This window comes from Ursus maritimus, unplaced genomic scaffold, assembly GCF_017311325.1.
Source record: "Ursus maritimus isolate PB19 unplaced genomic scaffold, ASM1731132v1 scaffold_32, whole genome shotgun sequence".
In the NCBI taxonomy this organism is placed as follows: Eukaryota; Metazoa; Chordata; class Mammalia; order Carnivora; family Ursidae; genus Ursus; species Ursus maritimus.
This window is the reverse complement of record NW_024425786.1, coordinates 1,038,242-1,063,846: the sequence shown is the minus strand read 5'-3', so window position 1 is coordinate 1,063,846 and position 25,605 is coordinate 1,038,242. Positions and strand designations below refer to the sequence as shown.

At 58.0% G+C, this 25,605-nt stretch overlaps 1 protein-coding gene across 2 annotated transcripts in view; it reads right to left on the bottom strand.

Moving 5' to 3' along the window:
- Nucleotides 1-319: 319 nt before the first annotated feature.
- Nucleotides 320-25,605, bottom strand: part of PRKCZ (protein kinase C zeta) — a 103,963-nt gene continuing 78,677 nt past the window's right edge. Inside the window, exons 1-12 of one of the 2 annotated variants that reach the window (XM_008707792.2) lie at nt 24,818-24,946; nt 23,487-23,539; nt 20,674-20,862; nt 17,667-17,764; nt 9,317-9,403; nt 7,765-7,900; nt 7,503-7,590; nt 5,942-6,061; nt 5,210-5,289; nt 4,769-4,858; nt 910-1,025; nt 320-783 (exon numbers count right to left, since the gene is read on the bottom strand). In XM_008707792.2, the coding sequence (XP_008706014.2) occupies nt 696-783; nt 910-1,025; nt 4,769-4,858; nt 5,210-5,289; nt 5,942-6,061; nt 7,503-7,590; nt 7,765-7,900; nt 9,317-9,403; nt 17,667-17,764; nt 20,674-20,862; nt 23,487-23,539; nt 24,818-24,914 (1,242 nt within the window). In that variant the 5' untranslated portion in view covers nt 24,915-24,946 and the 3' untranslated portion in view covers nt 320-695. Of the gene's footprint in view, nt 784-909; nt 1,026-4,768; nt 4,859-5,209; nt 5,290-5,941; nt 6,062-7,502; nt 7,591-7,764; nt 7,901-9,316; nt 9,404-17,666; nt 17,765-20,673; nt 20,863-23,486; nt 23,540-24,817; nt 24,947-25,605 lie in introns of those variants that run through there. The other variant, XM_040645656.1, reaches the window with a different exon arrangement.

Here is a 25,605-nt window from a genome sequence, read left to right as displayed (position 1 = left end):
CGGTCTCCTCGACACCTGACGCGCTGCTTGGCCAGCGGCTCCGGTCTGGGTGCGGCGTGGCCTCCGCACTAGACGACGACGCAGGGGTGTGACATACACGTTAAATATTAACAACAGAAACTTACTGGGATTTAGAAGACGTTCCAGATTTGTCAATTCTTCGTTGGGGTCCGTCCCTGCAGGCACTCGGGCTCCCGTCCCCAGCCCCCAGCCTCGACTTGGCACACGACCCCGCCCGCTCCGGCGCCTCCCGTGTGGGTGTCGCCTGTGACGCTGGGCAGGTGCCGCACGCGGAAAAAAGGCACCAGGGAGGCTTCGACATCATGGGCACATTTTATTCCTCAGGACATTACAGGCTAACTCTCCTGGCGGAGCAGGTCAGTTCTGTTTCTGTGGAAAGTGTGCACCTTCGAAATCGTGGGGCAGTTTCTCCCTCGGACACGGTCACCGCGGGGCCTCCGCGGCACAGGCACAAGAAGCAAATTCCTCCAGCACGAAGCCGGCCGCGCGGGCCCAGACGCAAGACTGTTCCGCTCCGAGAAGCGCCGGCTGGACGCCCCGTCCGCGGTCTCAGCGGCGAGTGCCCCTCCCGGGCCGCGCCCGGGGCCCTGCGCCCAGCCTGGCATGCATGCGCTGTGGTTACGGAGAGACAGAAGGGGTCATTCACACACGTGTCCACGGCGGAGAAGACGGCCTCACACGGACTCCTCGGTGGACAGCAGTAACGGGTTGATGTACTCGAAACCTTCAAACTCGGACTGGTCGATCCTCTTTATGACGTCCCTGTGTGCACAGGCAGAGCGCGGGGACCTGCGTCAGCCCCCCCGCTCCCCAGCCCGCCGCCCACCAGGACAGGGAAGATGGCGGACAGGGCGTCCCGACCCTCGCAGCTGCCCCCGCAGGCCTTACTCATCATCTGGGGTCAGCTGCACAGGCTCGCTGGTGAACTGGGTGTCGAAGTTGTCCAGACCGTACTCGTCGGTTATCTGCGGCTGGAATGGTGGGAGGGCCTGCTTCTTCTCCAACTGGGAAGGACAACGCGAGAAGTCAGATCGATACTGTCATCTCTACCGGATTTCGGTTTTTACAGGGACTTAAATCACAGAACAGAATAGGAAGACACTCAGTGTTTAAATAGGTCGTGTATTTGAAGGCCAATTTTCTTTTCTCTTAAACACAAGTCCAGGAAGAAGTATGTGAGGCCAGAAAAATCCTGAGTTTACAAATGCCGGCAGTACAGGCCGCGTGGGCCCCGTACCCGGGACAGAGCCACGCCGGGGGTCTGCACCCCTACGGCCCGGCCCCTGAAATCGAACGAGGCTGGTCTCAGGAGTTTTTTCTTTCTTACAACTTGGAACCCTGGTCATAAAAGAGCCTGGACTTGGCAGGGACACCACTGCCCATCTCTGCTTGGTGAGTCCCCATCCCGCTGGGACCTTCCTTCCCAAAAGCCATCACTGACCCTCTGTTTCTAACCACAAGGGGATGCTTGTCACGCAGGAAACAGGGCTTCTCAGGATCCAGACTCTGACTTCCAAGTCACCCTTTATGGGGCTGAGACACGCTCGTGCCAGAGGGCAGAGACGGAGTGCCCAGGACAGGGACCCCTCAGCGCCACGTCACACGGGTGAGGACGGTGATGGCCTGCTCACTCAGTCCCTCTGTGACACGTGCAAGCCGCCCCCCCAACCCCACATCACGGCTGTGTGCTATGCACCTGTGTCGGGCCAGGCACATCCCCAAGAACTAACAAAGAGCCGTGAGCAAGAGACACAGGTCCCTGCCCCGCGTTGGGTCCCCTCCCTGCCACACAGCCACACACGAGGCCGGGGAGCGAGAGGAAGCACACAGCATGCTGCCCAGGCCCGTTGGGCCCTTGGTAGGGCTGAGCCTGGAAACACCCGCCGTGTGGGGCTCCACCTGTCCCCGTGCAGGCCATGGAATTGTCCAAGGCCGACGTGACGAGCTGTTTCAGTCACAACAACAGGAACAGAGTGGGCATGGAACGTGCGCGGCACGGGCCGCACTTCGGCAAGTGGAAGACACAGGGGTGTCCCAGACACGGACGAGTCCTTCCTGCAGGCTGCCCAACACGCACAGGGACGTGGCTGGCATGGCGGCCGGTGCCAGAGACCGTCACCGAGAAGACGCTAGGAGGGGGCGCATGGCAGAGAGGACGGGCTGTCCCTGCAGGCAGAGCGGATGGGTCACCCGTGTGCGTGGGGACCGAGGTGTGTCCTTGTTGCTTCTCACCGTTTATACACAATGACCCATATTCTTTTATATAAAATCTTTTCTGATAAAAAGCGGGAGGGCGCATTTCTTAAGCTATTTCTCTACCTTAGGTCTCGGCTGCTTTAAGACTTAAAGAGCAAGTTGAAGTGCAGCTGGGTCTGAAGCAAGCAGCTCGCCCACGGTCCCCCACGCCCACCCATCATCCCGGGGCCCAGTGCTCTGGTCTGAGGGGGGAGGCTGCTCAGCCTCCCTCTGAGAGTGTCTCACGAGCGTCACCTCCTTTCCTCAGTCAAAGCAGGGCACGAGAACAGGGCCCCCTGGACACTGGTCCGGGGCAGGCCGCCGCTTGGCTGCACCGGTGTCAGTGGAGAGGCTGCTGGAAGGGGCATGCGTGGCGGCCAGGCAGGCTCAGTTCTGAGGGCCTGAAGGAGGCAAGGGCGGGGGGCCGCCCTGCAGAGGTGTCAGGGGCATCGGGGGCTCCGTGAAGCCTGGGGGGAGACAGGAGGTCCCTGGACAGAGGAGGCCACTGCTGGCAAGGCTAGGCAGGAAGAATGTCCCGTCCCGGGAGCAGGGAGAGGCCCAGACCCTGGAAGCCGAGTCCCTGAGGACAGGGTGGAAGAGGCAGACCGGGGTCCAGGGTGACCACAGCTCTGAGTGGGGCTTCTCCTGTCTGCTGGTCTCTGTTTCCTCAATTCTGGGTGATAAGCCCGCCACCGAATGTATGCAAAGCAGAGACCGTCCTAGACGCCGCTCTCCTGGCAGTGGGGGCAGCGAGGGAATTCCAGAAGCAGCCCTGTGAGGGTGGAGGGACCCCAGCACCCGTTTTATCAAAATGCTTCTTCCCTCCACTATCTGCATATCCCTCCCACTGAAAACAGCATCCCCTCGAGCACCACGGGGCACAGGGCTGGGGACCCCACGTGCCTCCTCACGCAGTTCGTGTCCTTCCGCTCAGGCATGTCCGCGACAGCGGTCACTCCACGGAGCCAAGGGTGGGCCCGCACGCCCCCATGTCTGGACGTGGCTTATAAATGTGGACACTGACCCTAGAAGAGCACCTTCCTCATTTCACATCCGCGCCATCAACCCTTAGCCTTCTGATGACGGCCAACACAGGCCGCACTTGAGAACAGGGTTTTCGGCAAGGACGCACTGACCAGAAATGACCAGATGTCACCCTCAGGGGATGTGGCGTCACAGGCCACTGAGGATGCTCACTGAGGCCCGACATCCGGCCGGAGCCCCGTGACAGTGGGCGAGGTGTCTACGAAGGCCTCTTCCAGCTCAGCGGGAGGACACCTGCCTGGGTGGTGCAGGGGGGCTGTGCTGTGCGGAACCCTGCGGAACCCTCAATCTGCAGGGGTGGGGAGGGAGGGCACGAGGCGCTGCCGTGGGCTCGGCCAGTCAGTACGTGGACCACGGAGGCTCAGTGTGGGCCTCCAGGGGGTGTGGGCGCCTGGCGGTGGCACTTCCCTCCAGGCCAGCTGTCCCGAGCTACACAGGTAACGGTCAGAAACCAGCCCAAACCTACCTTTCCTCGCCCTTGTGCTAGTGGGCCAGTCAAGGTCAGTTTCTCTTTTCTTTCATTTTTTTAAGTAAGCTCTACGCCCAGCGTGGGGCTTGAAGGCGTAGGGGCTTGAAACACGACCCTGAGATGAAGAGTCACACGCTCCGACTGAGCCAGCCAGGTGCCCTCAAAGTCTTTTTCGTAACTAGAAAGTACCTGGGCTCTGAATATTGTTCTAAGTACTCGTGGCTAATGGCTCAAAGGGAGAGGACGCTGAATTGTTTTGAAATCACCCAGCCGCGGCCTGGACAGTGTGGGCGGGGTGGGTGCGTGGTCTGAGCGCGCTCCTCACCACGACCCCACGAACGCACAGTCCCGTGGGTGGAAAGTCACAGTGACCAGAGGGAGTGGACGAGAGCTGCTCTGCCCGCGGGGCCGCCACACCAGCTGCGCGGGGGAGACGCGACGCGGCCCCAGAGCGGGGCTTTCCTCCGATCTAGTTTGCGCTAAAGTTCAACCTTTATTTAATTAGCTAGCTCATCTCCTCTGTCTCAGAGGAGCACGTTTTAAAGGTTATATTTCAGTAACTCTGCAACCATTTATATATTTTGCAACAAATCCAGTTCAGACTTCCCTTAGTACCAGGAACCAGGGCGCTAAAGTGGAAAGGGCACTTGCATCCTTCGCTGTTCACTGCATCCCAAGATAGGACCAACAAGGGCAGGTTTTGGAAAACCAACCATGAAACCGGGTCCCACCGGGGGATTTCACGCAGAATCAACCAGGCGGTCTGGTCACAGATGAAGGACGTCCACAACCGGACCCCCAGGCAGCACAGCATGTGGTGGGGGACACCCAGGCAGGACTTCTCCCAGGAACACCGGGGACCACCCCCCCCAAGGGCTCATCACGGCCCCTCACGCTCCTTGTCAGTCACTCCTGGGGCCCCAGAGGGCAGCCCCCACCGCACCCTTCATCCCCAGCCCTCCCTCGGCAGGGGGCGGCAAACGGGCCCCCATGCTTTACCAGGTCCCAGTCTATGCTGCGGAAGAATGCGTGAGACTTGATATCGGAGAATCCCGTCTGTGGCCGGCAGCCGAGCCTCTCTTTGGGGTCCTAGGAGTCAGAGTTCAAATAAGGACCAGTCAGTGTGGAGCAAAGAAGCCCAGATTCGCGGCCAGAGGACACCCGGCTTCCCTTCCCCGTGATGTAAAGAGCTTCACGGCGTCACCTGCAGCCGGTCTCAGCCACCAGCGGAAGAGCAGAGTCACCTTCACTGAATTTCTCATGGGCCTAATTTCTCACTATGTTTCGGCAAGCATGACTACAGACTGACGATTCACAGGGCAGAGGTCAAATAAGGAAGCAGAGCCCCCCCCCCCAGGTGTCCCGTAGCGGACACTGGGAACCACCACCCGCCCCGGGCAGCCACACGCGGGATGGCCCTCACGGCGGCCACAGGTGTACCTTGTTTAAAAATCCTTTCAAGACGTGGGAGGCTTTCACCGAGAGGAATCGGGGGATCCGGATGGGCTTCTCCAGGATTACTGCAACAATTGGGGCCCTGGTGAGAAGTCTGGCTCCTTCCCGACGCTCCCTGCTGTGTTTGCTCTGCCCAGCCGCGGGAGGAGCTGGGCGGTCTGCAGGGCTCTCGAAACCCTTTCTGAGCAGGAGTGTCCAGGGCGCTTTTAGTGCCCTGGCCCCTCCTCCCTACATCCAGCAGGGTCTCTCCCCCACAGAGGGACACCCCCCCCCCAACGTGCTCAGGATCACGCAGTAGCCAGCAACCTCCTCACATACGAGGGCGCCTCTGCATGTGACCACCAGAGGGCGCTGCGGGGACAACCGTGTCCCTGGGCGCCAGCATCCCGGGGCAGTGATTTCTGGCCCAGGGGCAGGTGTCCTGCACTGGCAGGTGGCAAACAGCTGGGTTGGGGCCCCGCCCTCCCACGCCTCCAGGGCACACACCTGGCGGGGGGGCAGGAAGGAGTCTGGGCTAAATCATGACAGGCTGTCTTCCCTGGTGAACCCGCTCTCCCACGGCCGCTCCCACTTCCCCAACCTCGTCTTAGCCTCCCTGCGAGCGGGTCTGTGAGGACGGGCCGACCTTGCCTGTGGGGGACGGGCAGGTGGGGGAGACCCGAACACACAGCAGGGGCAGCACCTGAACCCTCGGGAGACACCTTGCGGCCCACACACCTTGGAAAAGGTAGTCCTCTGTGTTCATGTCAGGGTTGTCGGTGATGATGTCAAAGGGGGAGCGTCCGGCCATCATCTCAAACATCAGAACGCCCAGCGCCCACCAGTCTACGCTGAACCCTGGAGGGACGACACAGGCCCGGCCGGCGGGCGGTCAGCAGGGGAACGCGGCCGCGGGCACGGCTCTGGCCAGGGCTGGGCTGGGTGCCTCGACGTGCCCTGGGCAGCCTCGCCTCCCCCTCTGCCCACCATCGTGGGGCCCTTGTCTCTTTTTCTCTTAACTAGCTGCAAAGCTGTTTCACATCAGGGCCGTTAACGTCCTTGCTGGCACTCTGCTGGTTTCCCAGATTGTCACCTGGCCTTTTCATCCTGCCTGTGGCGCCGCTGACCGCGCAGACTTGTGAAGCTGAGCGAGCCTGCAGGGCAACCGTCCTTTTCACTCTCCTTTGGCTTACTACCAAAGCTTGAAACACCCCTTTCTCGAAGGCTGCAAGCAGTCTTTCCCACATTTTCCTGCATTCGCCGTTTCAGGGTGTATTTTATTGCACCGGGGAACGGGACCGGGAGAGCCTGGCGTCAGTGTCCCCGCAGCCCCTTAGACCCTCCGGAGCAGTGCCCCCATCCCCTACGGGACCCCCCGTCCCAGGCCGGCTTCTGGGCGCTCGATTCTGGTCTTTCCACCTGCCGTCTGTCCTTCCCTGTCTGGCTCCTCAGCGACTCCAGGGATGGCAGCCTCGCGGGTGCCTCTGACCCGAGACGGCAAGAGACCTGCCCACCTAGCCAGCCCCCATCCTAATGGCAAAGAAAATGTTTAAAAATATTTGATGGCGTATTTGTGATATGGTTCACTGAAAACACTAGGACACAAGAGTGTGTGGGGTGCGCACATATGCACAGGCCTGCACCACACACGCACATCACACGTGAACACACACCACACACGTGCACACATCACACAAACATGCATCACACACGTACGAACATGCATGCACACGCACACACACAGAGTAATCTCGTTTTGGTTTCAAACCCAGAGAAGGCAGAGGGGCAGAAACGCTGTCCACAGGGGCCGCAGGTGTTACCCTGTCCCACCCGGTTACTCTCCCACTGACGGGGGCAGCACACCCGCTGGGGGCATTTGTGGACATGTGTGTGGCTTTTCCTCCTTCCCCACCCCTTAGGGCTCCTTGATAAAAGGAACCCTATCCAGTGTCCTCCACCAGGGGACACCCGAGTAGACACCCAGGACAGATGGGGGCCACACAGGTTCAAATAAGGGCTGAGGCCAGGGGGCGACAGGGCCCGGGCACAAAGTGAGGGGTGTGTGTTTCAGTTGTAACCGGTCAATAAAACCGCTCTCCCTGGCTACTGGGCTAGAGCCCCAGAGTCCAGGTTAGGACCCCTGGCAGCGTCAGCCCCGGGCAGGTCCACCTGGCCCCCTCTGCTCTGGGACCGTATCCCCGAGAAGAGGATGCCCCTGGGGGCCAGGGCCTGTCCTCATCCGCACCTGCCTGCCGTGTGCCAGCAAGCAGCCCCCCACCTGCCCGGCAGCCCCACTCACCGTACTCCTCCCCCCGCAGGATTTCTGGGGCGATGTAATTCGGGGTTCCGCAGAAAGTGCTGGTCGTGTCACCAGGGCCCAGGCCTTCCTGTGGGGACAAGTCAGTTACCAGGAGGGCAGAACAGCTCCCACTACGCACCCACTGGTGGGATGACGTGCAGCAGAGAAAGCCAGCTGAGGACAGTGAAGGCAGAGGTGCCTGGCCCCGGAGCCCCGGCACCTCTGAGCGCGTGGAGGCATCACCCGGGGACCGCGCACTCGCCTTGCACATGCCGTAGTCCGTTAACTTGATGTGGCCTTCGGCGTCAAGGAGCACGTTGTCCAGCTTCAGGTCCCGGTAGATAATCCCTCGCTCGTGTAGGAAGTTGAGAGCGATACAGATCTCAGCAGCATAGAATCTGGGGGCAGCAGAGGGAACCCAACACGGAGCTTGGGTGGGAGCCCCGTGCAGGCCGAGCAGGAACGGCGGGGCTGCCACCGGCCCCACGGCTCGCCCAGCAGACGCCCTGGCGTCCTCCTCTTGCCGAGGAACACACGGGGCCAACACGACCACAAGACATGCTCAACGTCCTCGTCGTCAGGGAAACACAGATCAAGACTGCCTCCCACCTCCTAGCATGGCCACTCCCACAGACAGACAGACAACAGGACGTGTTGGCGAGGATGCGAGGAAACCGGCACTCATGTGCCCAGCCGCTGTGGGAACAGCGCGGAGGTGCCCCAGTTAAACCCAGAAACGGCACATGAGCTAGGGTCTTGAAGAGATGTGTGCGCGGCCCCATCCACAACTGCACTATTCCCTGTGGCCAAGGGTGGAGACCACCACCCAGGTGCCCATCGTCGGATGGACGGACAAGCAAAGCGCGGTCCCTCCACACAACAGGGTGCTACTGAGCCCTGCTGCGACACGGACGGACCTCGCGGGCACTCTGCTCAGTGACGTGAACCAGTCCCAGAAGGCCAGACGCTGTCGGATTCCCCTCAGAAGGTCCCCAGGGGGGACTGGGGAGGCCGGGGGGGCAGCATCAGTCGGGGAAGATGGAATGTTCCAGAGACGGATGGTGGGGACGGCTGCACTACGATGCGAATGTGCTTCATGCCGCTGAGCCCCTGCAAATGGCTATAGCATGGAGAATTTTATGCTCTGTCCACAATTAAAAAAGAAAATGCTAGTGTGTGGGGAGTGGGCGATGCCTGACTTACTGCCTGCATTTCCCCAGAAACGATCTAAGGTGACTCAAAACCCGCACGGAGTTGTTTCAAAGGTGAGGAAGTAAGGAGCGGGGGGACCCACGGGAACAGGAAGGATGCGGACAGGGCGCAGACACGAGGGTTCCCGAGGCGGCCGGAGGGCGGGCGGCCCTTAGCGTCACTGTCACTTGAACAGAAACGGGTTACTCTTCTCCAAGAGCCGCTGCCCTGCTTTGTAACCGTGTAATGAGAACCACAAGTGGCACGATGCCACTCGGGGGAGCCTGCAGCTGGGACGCGTGGCAACCCCACCCCGGTTCTGGAAGCAGGGAAAGGCAGAACCGCCCGCAGCACCGTTGTGCACACACTCTCCCAGGAAGCACCCACTTCTCCGGGAGATGCGCCACCCTGCTCTGGGGGCCGAGACCCGACGGGCCGTTTCTGAGGCTCTGTAACTCAGGGGACCCACAAATCGTAGGACCCCTGAGCCGCACTGCAGGGGACAGCGGCGCCCTCTTTGCCACGTCCCCCCAGACTCCACCTCCCTTCCAGCTCACCCCAGGCCTCCGAGGAGGGCCCCGCTGCCCGGCCCGCGCCTGCCTGCCCACCAGCACAGCACCCACCTGGCGTGCTCCTCTGGAAGCTTCCTCTGTCTCTGCATGTGGAACATGAGGTCCCCGCCATTGACGTACTCTATGACCAGGAACAGCCTGAGGGAGAGAGAGGGCGGTGGGGGCTGAGACCCCATGCGGCCCATGCCAGACCTCCTCGGGGGCAGGTTCAACGTGGGGAGGCCCCATGACCAGGAACAACCGAGCTGGGCTGCTGGCAGGTCAGCTCTCCTGTGAGGCCGAGGAAGGGAGGTGCCCGGGGTTGCCTGACCCCGCCCAGGCTGGTGAGGAAAGCAGCCCAGACTGAAAAGACGGGCTCTGTACCCAGGTCCCTGGGGCATCTCTTGGGAGATGTCAAGAGACCCTGCCCACGGGGTTTCTTGTTCTGATCCATTCTGATCCCGACGTAGGAAAACTGACTGAAAACACACATGACAATTCCCATTCAGCTGCTCGTGTCGCCCAGCACAGGGGCACATGCTCTCCCCACGGGGCTGGCAGAGGCAGGGGCCGGACACAGAGCTGCGGGACCACCCTGGAGGCCGAGGGGCCGGAAGAGCAGGTGCACAGATGCACGGGCCAGGTGAGGGGGTGGCCGCGTCTGGTGAGTGACTGCTCTGGCCGCCAAATCTGGATGGAGGCCGGGGAGGCATAAGGAGGTGTGTTGTCCCCGGGCAGGAGCCCCAGTGGCGCGGTAAGGAGGCACTAAGGACAGCCAATGAGCATGCAGAGGTCCGGACACCAGGGTAGAAAGAAGGGGGTGGGGCTGCAGGCTGGCACCTGGCCACTGGACGGACTGTCCCAGCGCAGGGGTGACTTGGAGGCAGGGGGAAGGCCTGGGGGTGGCTGGGGCCAGGGCGGGCCAACATGACCCTGTGTGACTCTGCGTGACCCTGTGACTAAGGAACCGGGACCGCACGCCATCCCGGTCTCCAAACCCTCTACCATGTGGATCCTTCCGCACAACATTTTTCTCACGCTCAATAAGATGTCATTTTCAAAATTAAATTCACGCACCATCTTCCAGAAATACCCTGTTGAGGGCAGCTCACGGTTCCTCTGGGTGGGGAGTGGGAGTGAGCGCACAGACAGCTTGTGGGGTCGGCTTGTGGGTCACAGGTGCCCCACCCTCACGGCCGGAAAGAGGGCGGTCACTCGAGTGCACACGCTGAGGCCCCCCACGGAGGTTCTAACACGCGCTTACACGAGCAACAACCCGAAATCCGTCAATACGCAGATGGAGAAGGGCCTGGACCGCGAGCGAGCACCGCGACCCTCTCGGCCAGCGAGGAGCGATTCCTTCAGCCCTCGTTCTGCTCCCGCCTCCAAAGGGTGTGTCTGGAAGGCCGACGAAGGCTTGGCCGCCCCAGGATTCACCTGCATCCCTAAAGCTTCGCCAGCGCAGAGCTACGCCCGCTCACATGCGTGTTGTGTGTGGTGGCATTCGTGTGACAGCACACGTGCGACACGGAACGTCTCTACCATCTACCCTCGCGGCGTCTGCACGTGCACGTCCATGCTGCCAGCCACCGTGAGGGACGTGCGGTGCTCATCCCACCCCTGGGAAGAGACCTCGGACCTAACAGCCAGTGTTAAAAAAATTTTTTAAAAAAGCATTTGTTCAAAACCCGTAGGGTGACTTCCAAGCACAGGACAGAGATTTTCCACAACGACCAGGAGTCCCGTCCCCAGTGGGCGTGGCTCCCTTGAGCACCTGCACCCCCAGAGGACAGGCGCGCACCCCGACGTGTGCTCCCCAGGAAGCGTCTCCGGGGCCGCTGGCCCACCTGAGCTGACAGCAGGTGACGGACGGTGCCTTTCCAGAACAGGGACAAACCCGACGCCACTTCCAGACAAAACAGCAAAACACATGAATTCTGGGGAAAATTCGAGAGCCTTGGGAGCTCAGCAATGAAGGGGGCATTTAAAAACCTAGAGAGTGGAAGCAAAGGTAGTTTCCTTTCCGACCCGGAGAAAAGCCCACCATGGGCATTTGAGGGGAGGCGTAGCCAGACTGGTCGTCCTTCCCGGGAAGTCACTGAGCCAGGGATTCTGCAAAGTTGATCAAGCCCCAGTCACAGCAGAGGAGCTCGGTTTTCTTTCCATGGCAGCCACAGACGTAAGGCTTTTAGTTTGCTTCTTTTCTTTTTTAGGTCTACAGATAAGCCTTAAGACTACTTTTGACATTTCTTCAGAGCAAAGCTGTACCAGGGCCACGTGACGCTGATTCTCCAACGATGGTGCTCCGTGTGCCTCAGAGCTGCTGCCGTGGCCACGGCCGAGCCCCACGGGGCTCACCTCCCACTTGGGGTGCCTGGCACGTGCAGCGGTTCAACGTGTGGCCAGGGAGCGGCACATGTCCTTGCACCCACAGCCCCGGGTCACAAGGCCACACCCAACCCAGAGGGAGGAAGGTGATGGGTCCAGAGGCCTGGGGCTGCCCCCCAAGCTCAGATGGCCAGACTCGGCCAAACTCTCCCACAATCTGCTTGGACACCACACCAGGAAGGGAAAGAAGCAGGGCTGCAGGGCCGGGTCAGTTCCTGACCCCCTGACCCTGGCCACCCAGACGGGAACCCAGGGGCTGCGGCCCCTGCTAGCTGGTGTGAATCTGGACACGGGAGGACACTCACAGAACCCCCGGGTGAGAGCCGGGCACAGACTTGCTCCTCAGTGCCAAGGACCTACAACACCCTCTCCCACATCTCCCCCACCCCTGCCCCCATGGAATAAAGTACCCAGCCCCCACACCTCGGCTCAGACGGAAAGACCGATGCCATAGGTTAAGAGAATGCTCAACTCAAGAGGTGACGCTATAAACTAGGAGCTGGCCATGTTCGGCCCACCACCTGTGTTTGTTAATAAAGTTTTACTGGAACACTGCATGTGTCTATCTTCACGTACTGTGTCCGGCTGTCCTTGCACCACTGTGAATACTTCCATACAAACCGCGTGGTCCTCAAAGCTGAAAACACTCACTATGTGGCCCTTTGAGGAAAAGTGCCAGATAAGAGCGAGTACACCAGATAAGACCAGCGTTTACAGCGTCCGCTGACCCTCCCGCACGGACTCCACAGTCTGCGCATTAATGTTTAACCAGTGACCACGAGCCAGAGGGAGAGGCAGAGGCACAGGAGGGATAAAAGACTTTCTCAGAATCTGATGGAAGGAGGCCAGGCCCGGGCTCCGTCACTGCGCAGGGCTTGGGATGGTTCAGTGATGGCCACCCCCAGCGTTTCTACAAGCAGTGCGTTCTATGCGTACTTGCCGAAGCTGAGCGAACCCCCCAGAACCTCCTTAACTGTTGTAGTGAGTCACAGGCCGCTTGGGACGGAAGAATCCTTCCTCCCCACGAGGCCCCCCGGCTGTCCGCGGCCCAAGCCGTCCTGCCCCGGGAGCCCGGGGGGAGGGGACCGGATCTTAGCCGATCCAGGTGAACCGTGAGCAAACTCAGAGCTCTGGCGCCACCACCGCCCGTCGGAACAAAGGCTGCAGCCAAGACCCGCACCGCGCTCTGCTGCCTGTCACTCAACGTCTGCTCCTTCTATTCTGGGCTTCAATTGAATTATGACTCCAACAAATTGATTGTGTTTTGAAAGTGCAGTGACTCATGTGCTCAAAGAGGAAGACGCCCGAACTCCCAAGGTCTCGGATGATCCCTGCTGTGCTCACGGCCTCCCTCCACAAGCAGAGGCCCCGAGAAAAGTCGGTTTTCCTCTGAGCCCCCCAGGAGGCTTGACCCAGCGTGGCTCTGCTCACCTGCCTGCCCGCACGTCAAGCATCACCCCCGCTTGAGGCCTGACCTCCTCCCGCAGCCACCGTACCCACAACTACCCGAAGGACAGGAGCTCACCGCCGACCCCAGTGTCCCCCAGAGTCCCCCAGTATGCCCTTGCTGACCTCACTTCTGCCCCCAGAATCTCCACCCACTCCCTGGCATCAGGCAACACATACGGTCCTCAGCTCCGTTCTGACGCCTCCTTCCAGGCCTCGATGTGCCCAGTGGGTCCGTGCCCATGTCCAGACCCTATGCCACCAGCCCTCCTAGGAACTGGGTGTTGCGCTTCCCCCGCAGAATACCACCGGGGCCTCAGTTTCCCTGGAGCCTAAGTGGCTGCGGATCGCTCCAGGATGACCCCCCACACCTCCGAGGCCCTTTCTCCTCCTCCCAGATACACACCACCTCCTCTGGGAGGCATCCCGGCGCCTGTCCCCTCCCCACACGCCGCTCCGTCAGCGCCTCCACACGCCAGTGCTGGAGCACCGCGGTCCCACCCCGGCCGGGCCGTGACTGAGCCCCGGGAGAAGTCTGCAGGGCGGCAGGCGAGTCCTCCGGGGCACTTCACACGGAAGCACACACGCCAGCCCCGGCTCAGCAGCATTTAATCTCCAGACGCCACTGTGAACCAAGAACCATCGAGTCAAGCGTCGAAGTCAGACCACAGCGCAGGGAGCTCTTCCGTACACGAGTGAGTGCACATCCACGCGAGAGGAGGGCAGTATGGTAAGTCGAGGCACACGGTTAAAAGGCTGTATTTCAGAGCCGCAAGCTAACCATAAATATTTTAATGGCAGCTTGCTCATCTGTGATCTGAGATCATGCTACGTGCGACAAATGTCCCCAAACTGCAACTTTATGGGGGGGAGCGTGCTAAAAATAGTCACCTCAGCTACAATCTTCAGCCCATTTTTCCTGGAATAGCTCAAACAGAAGCAATTTTGTGGTTAATTTTCATTTTGGCCATTGTCTGAGAAGGATGGGCCGTCTGGCTACGAAGCACGCCTCTCCCACAGCGCAGATGTTTCTGTGCTGGAAACACCACTGCCCTTGTGTTGTGCTGTGTGTGATGACATTAGTGCCTTAAAACCCGGGGAGCCCATGGATCCGTGAGCACAGGACGCGGCTGACCAGAGTGGGCACCGGACTTGAAGGGGGAGAGAAGAAACCCTTCTTTCTCCCCGTCCCGAGGCCCCGCCGACAACTGTGCTCACCATGAGCTGCTGGGTCATTTGGCAGACATCTACCGCGGCCGCCCCGGGCACCAGGCACGGCTCGGAGCATGGTCAGCAGCTGGCCGTCCTGTCTATTCGCAGGCGTGGCAGGTCGGGCTCCCAGGCCCCTGCAGACAGGCCCGTGGCAAGCCCTCGGGACGACGTGCTCCGGGCAGAGCCTGCAGCGCCTCCCGCGGCCCAGGAGCCGGGGCGGCGGCCACCCGTACCCCCGGCAGGCAGGGCTCCCCAAGTGTCCTGTCCCCGCAGCTGCCCACACCTCTGCTTGCTGGGGCCTCGTCACATTTCACGACTTCAGTCCCTGTGGGTGTCCTGCTGGCCGTGAGGGTTTGTCGGCGCAGTGCTAATCGCCACCCGACCGCAGTGGGGGATGCTGCTGGTCTCCCGGGGCCCAGACACAGCGTCAGCGGTGCCTCTGTTCAAAGGCCCAGCGCCAACACGGAGAGAGGCCCTCACAGAGGCTCACTCTATGAACGGTTCACCACAAGCCGGGCCTTGCTATCAACATTTTAATGTCTTACTAATCCCCACAGCGACCCTAAGAGGCAGCGTCCCTGCTGCTCCCTGTTACCAGAGGAGACTGGGTGTAGACAGGTTACCCCGAGGTCACACAGCTGACAAGAGGAGGGCCGGGCCCACACCCCAGCTGTGACTCCAGACCTCAGCAGAAACTGGGTGCTGTGTGTACGAGCCCCTCCCAGGCTCTCTGTTCCTGTGGGCTTCTCAGAGCCTTCCAGACCCTGGAAGGGTCGTCCATGCACAGCCATGCAGCGGAGACCGTCGGCAGGAAGGTAGGTCATCCGGGCTCCAGACCCCCCCCCCCAGAAACCCCAACTCCCGGCTCCAGCCCCCTGGGCACCCCAGCTCCAGGCCCCCAGATACCCCAGCTCCCGGCTCCAGCCCCTCAGACGCCCCAGCTCCCTGCTCCAGCCCTCCAGATGCCCTGGCTCCCGGCTCCAGCCCCCCAGATGCCCCGGCTCCTGGCTCCAGCCCCCCAGATGCCCCGGCTCCCAGCCCCCGGACACTCTGGCTCCAGCCCCCCGGACGCCCCCACTCCCGGCTCCAGCCCCGCAGCCGGTGCGAACGCGTCTCCGTGCTGCTGACTGCTCGGGCCTGTTCAGGACTTTGAGCTCCCCTCTGAACTGGTTGTAACATCTGCAACCCTCACTAATTCATGAGTCACAAAGAATGTGACACGTGTTCACTTTATACTTGTACCAACAACATGATTGTACCTTAAAAAAATATTCTTTAAGCAGCGTGACTGCCCACAGGGTGTTGGGTACCAAGCACCCCCTGCTCTCTCCAGGAGTGTGCCGCGGGCCACAGGCATAGACACACAGCTGGGGCAAAGCCCAGGAGAGACACCCTATCCCGACTAACCAGGTGTTTGGAGCTTCCAGACAGACTGACAGATCCTGTAAAAATAAGAGATGAATGTGATGTCCTGGGAGGCGGCCCCCCCTCCGGTGAACGCTGTAAACGAATCTCCCACACGTCCGTTTGGAAGAGCAGAGTGGCTGTGTCACAGGATCACACACAAACACTGAATGGATGAACTTGTTTTCGGTTCTCCTTAGCGCACCTGGGAACGTGACACGCAGACCATCTCCGGAGGCAGAAAGCACTGTGCTCCAGTGACAAAGACGGGAGTGAGGTTCAAAGTCTGACCCTTTTACACCACACCCCCACGAGTTCATACAGTAAAATCAACCGTAAAACAAGTCTTTTGGAATCTCACCATTCAGGAAGTGTGGGGTTGCGATGGGTCGTCTGCCCTTGGGCATAGTCCGTGACTCCCAGAGACCACGGTCAGTGCTACACAGAGGCATGGGGAGAACGCACAGACACAACGAGGGAACCTTTCCTCAAGTGCGGAGGCAGGAGGAGTGGGGGGACAGGGGGAGGGCGGGGCCCACCTGGCGGCATGACCAAGATGGACAGAGCAGAGAAGCCCAGGGTGGAGCTGGGTCACAGCAACTCCAGCCACATGCCTGGGGGCCTGGATCACATCCCAGAAGCAACTGGGAAAGTAATCAGAGGAGCTTTGAAGCAGGAGAAAGACACTTTAGATCTGTGTTTTCAAAATATGGCTTAACTCCAACATGAGGGAACTGACAGCCAGGGGAGGACCAGGGACCAGACGCCCCAAAGAGGCTGTGGTCAGGGCTCAGGAGAGAAGGGAGGAACCTGAGACACACTTAGGAGTCCGGATCAGTGAGATCCGGGGAGGGGACGACGACAGATGTAGGGGAAAGGCCATTTACCCCAGGTGCTTTGGACGCACAGGTGGCAGCCAGTTCAGGTGGGTCAAGGGACTGAAGGTCAGGAGGGAGGTGAGGGTGGACGTGGGGAAGTACGAGTCACTAGTCTGATTTACAGCTGAGCTGAGTTACCATAAGCCAGACAGAGACTTGTCGTCCTCAGAAAGGCCTGCTTGCGAGGCTGGCCTTTGGCTGGAGTCTGGGCACTTGACTAGTAGACAGCTCCCTCCACCGATATGAAACCTCCCCTGGATCGTAAGAGTGGTCTGCTGTGCATACACAATATGGTGAATGCTGAACACCTGCTTTCCTTCTGGAATATTCTGGCACGTGCTAGACCCCAGGAAAGTCCTCAGTTGTCACAATTCCTTGCTGGCCGATGGTGACTTGTGTGACTACCCTCTTCACCCCACGTGCCTCTTCCCTTTGCCAGTTGTGCTTTATATCCTTTCATGGCAAGAAATCTTAGCCTTGAGTCCTACTATGTGCTGGTCTTATGAGTTCTCCTGCTAAATCGCTGAACCTGGGGGTGGTCTTGAAGACCCCGACACAGAATACAGTCGATATTTCTTCAAATAAACACACTGGGTGAATTTAAGTCAACTGGCTGAAAAGAATTCTGAACAGTATACATTGACTATCCCAGACCAGTGGTCTTCAAGCCTTTTAAAACAGTAGGATTCCACTATAAAATTTTATTAAGTGACATTGTTGGTATTTTTTAATTTATTCCGCTTATTTGTAATATCCATGAGCATAGAAACCCACCCCCTGCCCACTATGGCGTCCCAACACCTAACCCAATGCCTCTACTCCTGTACTCAGTAGGATGTTTTCAATAGATATTTTATAAATGCAATTAAAAATTTAGGTGCAAATCCATGAAATTTACTTGATACAAGACACCAGCTGATAAGAACAACAAACTTAGTTTGATGAGCGAAAAAAAAAAAACTCAAAAAACAAAACAAACCCATACGTGCAATTGAGAGAGCCCAATACAATGGCAGAAACCTCATGCCTACTCAGCTGCCGTGCAGCTCAATGCGGAAATTAGCAGAATCTTAGAAACACGCTCTTTTTCTTACCGACTTGTTGTCTGGAAGCAGGAGTGTAAGCCGACCAGGAAAGGGTTGCTGGATGCCTGCTCAAACACATGCTTCTCTGTCTGTACCCAGTCAATATCCTGAAATAGAAACCAGGGCGTGTTAATGAGGCTCCCGAATACTCTTCATCCTCGAGCAGGGGAGGCAAAAGAGGAATGTCTCTCATCTCTGCTTGTAAGAAGACAGTGTAGATAGGAAAGGAAAATGCCCACCAAGAAATACATCACCACCACTATCCCCATCTTCACCACCAACCTCACCATCATGTTCATCGCCACCATCACCATCACCACCATCACCATCACCACCATCACCACCACTACCATTGCCACCATCACCATCATTACTACCATCATCATCAACATCATCACCACCATGATATCACCACCATCACCATCATCACCACCATCACCATCATCACCATCATCACCACCATCATCACCATCGCCACCATCGCCACCATCACCACCACTACCATTGCCACCATCACCATCATCATTACTACCATCATCATCATCACCACCACCATGATATCACCATCATCACCACCATCATCACCATCATCAGCATCATCACCTCCATTGCCTCCATCACCACCATCACCACCATCACCACCACCATCATCACCATCACCACCATCGCCACCATCACCATCATCATTACTACCGCCATCATCACCATCATCACCACCATCATCATCACCACCATCATATCACCATCACCACCACCATCACCATCATCACCATCACCATCACCATCACCACCATCGCCACCATCACCATCATCACTACCATCATCACCACCATCATCACCACCATCACCATCACCACCATCATATCACCATCATCACCACCATCATCATCATCACCATCACCATCACCATCGCCACCATCGCCACCACCATCATCACCACCACCATCATCATCATCACCATCACCAGCTGTGTGTCAGCATCTGAGCTACGGGCTCTCCATGCACTGCCTCATGTGCCTCATGTGCTCCCCGTGGCAGCCCTGGGAGGCTGGTATCATCTCCACTTAAGACACGAGGAAACAGGATGGATGCTTAAGCAGACTCCCCAGTGTCCCATGCCCATCTCTGGAGCACCAGCTCCTGCCACTGTCTCCCTCCCAATCCATGCTGGAATTTGGGGAAAGTTACAAAGTCAAGTCACTTGTGATTCCGTTCCAACCCAGAAAGCAGAGCTGGATGAGGTTAAACCTTACCTCCTAGGGGCTGAGAAAGCAGGAGGGAAAGGGGTGTGTCCGGAGTCATGCTATCTGCCCCTGAAGGTGTTTGGAAACAAATGAGCAAACTCTCATGGGGTTTGTCCTCCTTGGGCTCAGTCCGGAGCCCCCTCTGTTCCCCAGGAGACCCCTAGGAGGGCCCAGCTTCAGAGCCTGCCATCTGTGCAGAGCACTCCCAGCCCCGCCTCTCCCTGGGCTCTAGACCTGGAGCACGTGCAACAGCTGGTTGGTAGCCCCACAGGATGCCCCACACAGAAGGCCTCCAACAGAGCTCACAACCAGCCTCAGCCATCTGTGCTCCAAAGGGACCTGGTCACCCAGGTGCTCAGGTGAAAACCCTAGTGGGTGGCTGAGCCTTCCCTCCCACACAGAGTCAAGCCACCAGGGTCTCCGCTTGCATGCCGCTGTTCCTTCCTGCCTGCTTGGCTCCCGAGGCTGTTTCAACAAAGTGCCGCAGACTAGGGGCCTGAAAACATCCAAACCTGTCCTCTCACTGTCCTGACCAGGAGCCTGAAATCAGGGTGCCAGCAGGGTCACACCCTCTCTGAAGCCCCGAGGGGGCACAACCTGCCTCTTGTGTGCCTCCCTCTGCCCACTGGCTTCCCTGTGTCTCTGCTTCCTTCTTTCTGTCTGTCTCAGCTCTTTCTCTGCCTTTCTCTAAAAGGACACCTCTCATTGGATTCATGGCCCACCCACATAATCCAGGATGATCTCCCCAAGATCCTTAACTTAATTACATCTGCAAGGACCCCATTTCCAAGTAAGTTCAGATGCACAGGTTCCAGGGGTTAGGATGTGGACGTATCTTTTTGCAGGCCACCATCCAGCCTGCTGCAGTGCCCCTACGGCCCGATGTCCACGGCCCAGACTCGTGGCCACGAGACGACAGGGTCTCTCACAGATGCACACACACAGAAGCACACGGCACACACGCCGATACACACATGACACGCAGACATGCACGTGACACACGCAGACACGGACACACACACACGGCTCCCACTCACTGACTCCTAGAGTCACGCTTCTAGAGAGATCACCTAAAAGTCCCACCTCCACATCTTGGTCCACAGGGGACAATTTGAAGATGCCAGGAATGAACCAAAGCAATAAGTCTCTCCTAAATGCCTTTTCTTTCAGTTCTACAAACCTGACCTCAGACACTCCACTAACTTTCCAGCTAGCCAGAGTTTCAGTGAGGGGGTCTGGAATGAGCTCAGCACTCAGGGGACAGTTGGGCAGTCTGTGCACTGCACAAATGCACCCTGCTGGTAGGGCAAGTAAAAGTCATAGTTCAGTCCCAGCTCTTTCCTCCAAACCATGAGCCTGGGCCAGGGCCGGGGAGCCCTCCTGCGGTCCGATGGGCCCATGGACACCAAGTCACCTCATGTACTACAGGGGCCCGACAGCAACAGCATTATTGCTGCCCATGCATCAGTCCTTCCTCTGCTTCTAAGAGACAGAGTCTGCATTCAACTGTGAAAGAAAAAGACCAAAAGTACGTGAAGCCAAGAAGCCCAGAGAGATGCTCAATGTTACTAGTCGTTATGGAAACGCGGGTCAAACCACACGAGGTGCCACTTCACACCCACGTGACTGTACCAAACACCACGTGAACATATTCTTTAAAACGGTTAAAATGGTGAGTCCTGTTACAGGCATTTTACTTCCACTGAGAGAAAGCGGCACCGGAGGCCAGGAGGAGGCCCCGAAAGGAAGCGTGAGCCAGGGTCCGTGCTCACCTCGTCATCGTGGACTAGCTCCTTCTTCACCACTTTCATGGCGTACATCTGATCATTCTTCTTCAGCCGCACCAGGAGGACCTTGGCGTAGCTCCCGCGTCCGATGACCCTGATCAGGTCGAAGTCCTGCAGTCCGAGCCCCTGAGATATTTTGATTCCATCCATCCCATCGATAACCGGCTTGAGGTCCTGAGGACAAGAGAGACAGTGAGGAAGGAAAGACTCCTCCCTGCGAGCAATTCTGCTCATAGGCTCCGACTCTACGGACCCCCCAGACCCCCCACTCACAGCCCGTGGCTGCCGCGTGAGCGTGTGGGTGCCCGGGGCCAGCCTCCCAGGACGGCGCTCCCACCAGCGCCCTCCTGGGGGCTGTAACGCTTAACTCGCTGACGTCCGCAAAGCCCGGCCACAGCCCCGCGCAAGGGCTACTGGAAACACAAAATGAAAGGAAGGCGATCCGATTAAGAACAGAAGCTTTCTTCCCATGAATTATTTCTGGCAAGGGTGTTTGTGGTGAAGGCAAGAGGTACCTAAGTGCTTCTGACTCATCCCAGACGTAGAATGACCAGGTAGAAAAATCAGGAAGTCCACGGGGGACGTCTGTCGGTTACTCTAGGGAAGCTGTGGCCCAGGCCAGGAGCAGTCCTGAGGTTTTGTGGCCAGAGGCTGCCAACTCCAGGTGGTGTGCCTTCCTCACTCAAGAAAACAGTCTCATGTGCCTCACTCGTCACCCAGAGCTTTGGGCAAGACCACAAAATGGCAGCAGAGGGCTTGCTGGGACAGAAGGAGCAGATCGTGATCCTGGGATTTATACTAACAGATACGCTTGGTCTTCCTCCCATTCCTGGTGCGGAGTTCCCAAAACCCTCAGAATTCCCTAAGCGCAGAAAAGGTATCTCTTGCTATGTTAATGAGACAACTTTTGAGAAGACCCAGGCCACCTAAAGATGGGGGCTGGTTGCCAGGGGGACCAACCAGGTGATTAGAGGCTTGGAACTCGGTCTCACCCTGACCTCCGACCTCCAGGAATGGTAGAGAGGCTGGGGATTGAGCCCATTCTCCAATGGCCAATGACCTAATCAATCATGCCCGTTATGAAGCTTCTGGTTGGTGGACACGTGGAGGTGTGCCTGGACGGGGCACGGAGGCTCCGTATCCTTCCCCCATCCCTGACCTCATGTAACTCTGCCATCGGGCTGTTCCTGAGTATAGCCTTTTAGCACAAACTAGTAATCTAATAAATAAAATATTTCCCTGAGTTCTGTGAGCCACTTTAGCGGATTAATGGAACGCACGGTAAGGGTCATGGGAACCTGATTTAGAGCTGGTTGCTCAGAAGCACAGGGGTCTACCCGGCCTACAAGCGGTGTCCGAACGGGGGCAGTCTTGTGGGCCTGAGCCCTTCATCTGTGGGGTCTGATGCTAGCTCCAGGTAGATGGGGTCAGAATGGAGTGAAACTGTGGGACACCACGTCAGTGTCCCCCAAGAATCGGAGAATTGCTTTGTGATGTGGGAAAAGTACAACAGACAAAAAAAGGGTTTTATGCAAATAAAATTTGACCAAAATTGCTGCTCAAGAGCCAGCCCTGGACCTGCTCCACTCTCTGGGCAGAGAGGTGCCGGGGAGCCTGAACCTGCAGCAGCCATGTGCCATACCTGCACCCCAAAGAGCCTCTGGGAGACTCAGAGAGGAGGTGCCCCAAATAAGACCGAGCTGTGACACGGCAGCAGCCCATATTTCCAGAGCTGAGTCCTGGGCTGGTGCACGCCCTCTCCTCTCTGCCCTCAACAGACCACCTTCACCACACTGCACGCCTCCCCCCCCCCCGCCAAAGCCAGAGGGCCCCGTGCCCCATGTGGGCCATGCCCCTGGGTGCCAACATCCTGTTGCTTCATGTCGTACCAATTTCCCAGTGATGGGAACACTTGTCCTGTGACAGGAGACAGAAGATACTTGCCGAAAATGCAAACATTTGAACCTTGGGAGTGGGGAGAATCAAGTTACTAGCAAATGTGGTGAGCATCTATCAATCAATCTCTGACGTGGGCCCACCCGCCATAAACTTGCGCGAACAGGACAAAGGGCAAGACTAGTTCAGGGCGATTCCTCCACGTGGATCCCCGCAGACGACAGCAGCCGTGCAAGAGTACAAAGTGATCCCACTCCCCAGGACTAGCCTTCCCAGCTTTTCTCGAAGCACATGAGCCTGGGGTCTCCGTGTGCTCCTTGCAGCCCACCGTGGGAGCCCAAGCCACCCTGAACTGACGTGGGAGGAGCCACACCGACGCTTGCTGCCGTGGAAAGCTTCCCATGTGCCAGGCGAGGGGTAGGTGTTCATACAAACGCTCTCAGTTCACCCTCACAAAAGGCTGTGGTCCTTATCCAACTTGACAGAAGAGGATTCTGATGTCAGAGTGTCCCCTGACCCGGGCTCGGACCAGGCCTGCCGCTTGGGCTCACCGGGCCCGTGACACCTCACCCTCCAGGTCTGCACAGCTGCGAGAGGAGTACAAGAACACGGCGCCCTCACATCTGAGATTCGGCACGGGCTCGTGTCTGCCGCCCCCGCCTGCTCTCGTCCGCCTACCAGTTCGGAGATTCCTTTTGCGCTAAACACTGGAGACTCCCCGGGCCTCCGCCCTGAACCCCTCAGCGTGCAGCACCTGACATGGCCACAGACCACGCCCTCGCCGTGAGCAACAATTCCCAAACCTGTCTAGTTCATATTTAAATTTCCATAACTGTCCCAGAAATGAGCTAATGAACTTCTAAAGAAACTGGAAATACTAATGAGCCATTTTACACACTCACCTCAGAATCATCTTTAATGTTGTCATGTTTCCGGGTTGAAGAAATGTAAGCAACTAGTGAAGAGAGAAAGAAAAGAAACAGGACATGGTCAGGAACACAGATTGAGACACAGGGGCTCCCACAGCCCCTCGCTCCTCTGCGGGCACCCGCAGCCCAGGCCAGGCCACAATCAGGGCAAATCACGGAGCCGCCACACCTAACCGCAGGGGCCTAGGAAAGTGCAGCTTCCTGGTTCCACCCAGACCTCCTGGCTCTGCACGTCTGGGGGTGGAGCGTAGGAGCCTGCGTCGGTGACATGTTTTCTCAGCGATTCATCGAGAAGTAACCGTTCACAAGATTTTGGTGTCTAGCCTTCCAGATGTTCTTAGAGTGTGCAGGTGGGTGCCTAGCCTTCCAGATGCTGTTCTTAGAGTGTGCAGGTGGGTGCCTAGCCTTCCAGATGCTGTTCTTAGAGTGTGCAGGTGGGTGCCTAGCCTTCCAGATGTTGTTCTTAGAGTGTGCAGGTGGGTGCCTAGCCTTCCAGATGTTGTTCTTAGAGTGTGCAGGTGGGTGCCTAGCCTTCCAGATGTTGTTCTTAGAGTGTGCAGGTGGGTGGGAGATGAATGGCGGGATGGCTGGCTGGGTGGAGGGATGAGCGGATGGTGGGTGGGCAGATACATAAATGGCTGGCTGGCTGGCTGGGCTGGGAGGTAGGTGGGTATGTGGGTTGTTGTTTATTAGGAATCTCCTTTGTGAGCTGAATGCTTTATGCTCCGTGGTCTCATTTCACCCTTCAAGGGCTCTCAGGGCGCGGTACTCACACGTACCAGGCGAGGGCTAGGGCTCTTAATAGTGCACAGATGATGAGAGCTCAGAGCTGGGATATCAGTCCAACTAGCATTCAAAATCTTCCTCCAAATGCTTCTGAGCATTAAAAAAAGTCTCTCCCCCACCAAAAACCCCCACAAAATCCCACGGAAACTCAAGAACCAACTTGACAGCAGGCCTTTCCATGGAGACCAGCCCATGTGGCAGCCCACCTATGGGAGGGCCTGGCTGTGGCAGCCGCCACGGTATCTTCTAGAACTCCCGAAGTTGGTGCTGAAGGAAAACGCCACTCTCAGAGATATGTGTACCCAGGGAAGGCCACCCCACCCTGCCATCCATGCCCAGGGATGATGGAAGGCCCTAGAGACGTCCCCAGCCCCGCAGTGAGGGGCGCATGCTTGCCAATATTGACCCTTGGAGAGCAGATGGGAGCTAGAAAGGATTCGTGGTCAGAAAGGGGAGGCGCGCAGGAATTCCAGCGTGGAGAGCCCGGGCTCCACCAGCAGGAAGAAAGCAGCCCCTACTTCCATCGGTGTCCTCAGAAGGAAGGTCCACGTCGTCCTTGTCATCTACTGCAGGTTCTTGGGAAGGCATGACAGAATCCTGCAAAGAGATGGGCATGACAAAGTGACCAGACAGGTGTGACAATGTGGCTTCTGGAGACACTGTGTGACTTTCTATCACCACCTCCTGTGATGTGCACACTGGAGCCCATGTCCTGACACGTATTCCACAAATGCACCTGCTAACCTTACTTCCCTGGAGACAGGAAGACCCACACGGACGTCTCCTGTGACCCTACAGCAGGAGACCACTCAGCACCCCAGGCTGGGACCTTTCCAGTGGGTGCTCTAAAAAATGGGGCATTTATACACAATGCTTGGTGGTCTCCCCCGCCCCCACTGCCGCATCACAGAGTCCTGGGGGCTGATGTCACAGCTGAGGCAGGCCCCTATTGGCCAACACTAAGCTCCGGGTGTCGGCCTCCCTCAGCCCTTGACTGATCACATCTCTGAGGCTGGCCTTATTGCTTAGGCTAGCGTGGACCTATGGAGTCAAGGGCATGTGCAGCTTTCTGGGTTTGGGCAGCCATGGCTGAAAGGGTTTTAGGAAGACAGTGTGCATTCCCCCACAGCAGTCCATGTGGGGACACCACTTCCCAGTGCTCAACAATATCAGGGTTAGACATCAGATGAGCCAGCCCTCCCGGACATGTGCCTGCCGGGAGGAACTCAACGTCCAGTTCAGGCTCAGCGCAGCGGTGCCACGAGCACAGCCAAGCTGGGATACTCAGGAGGGAAATGAACAACCC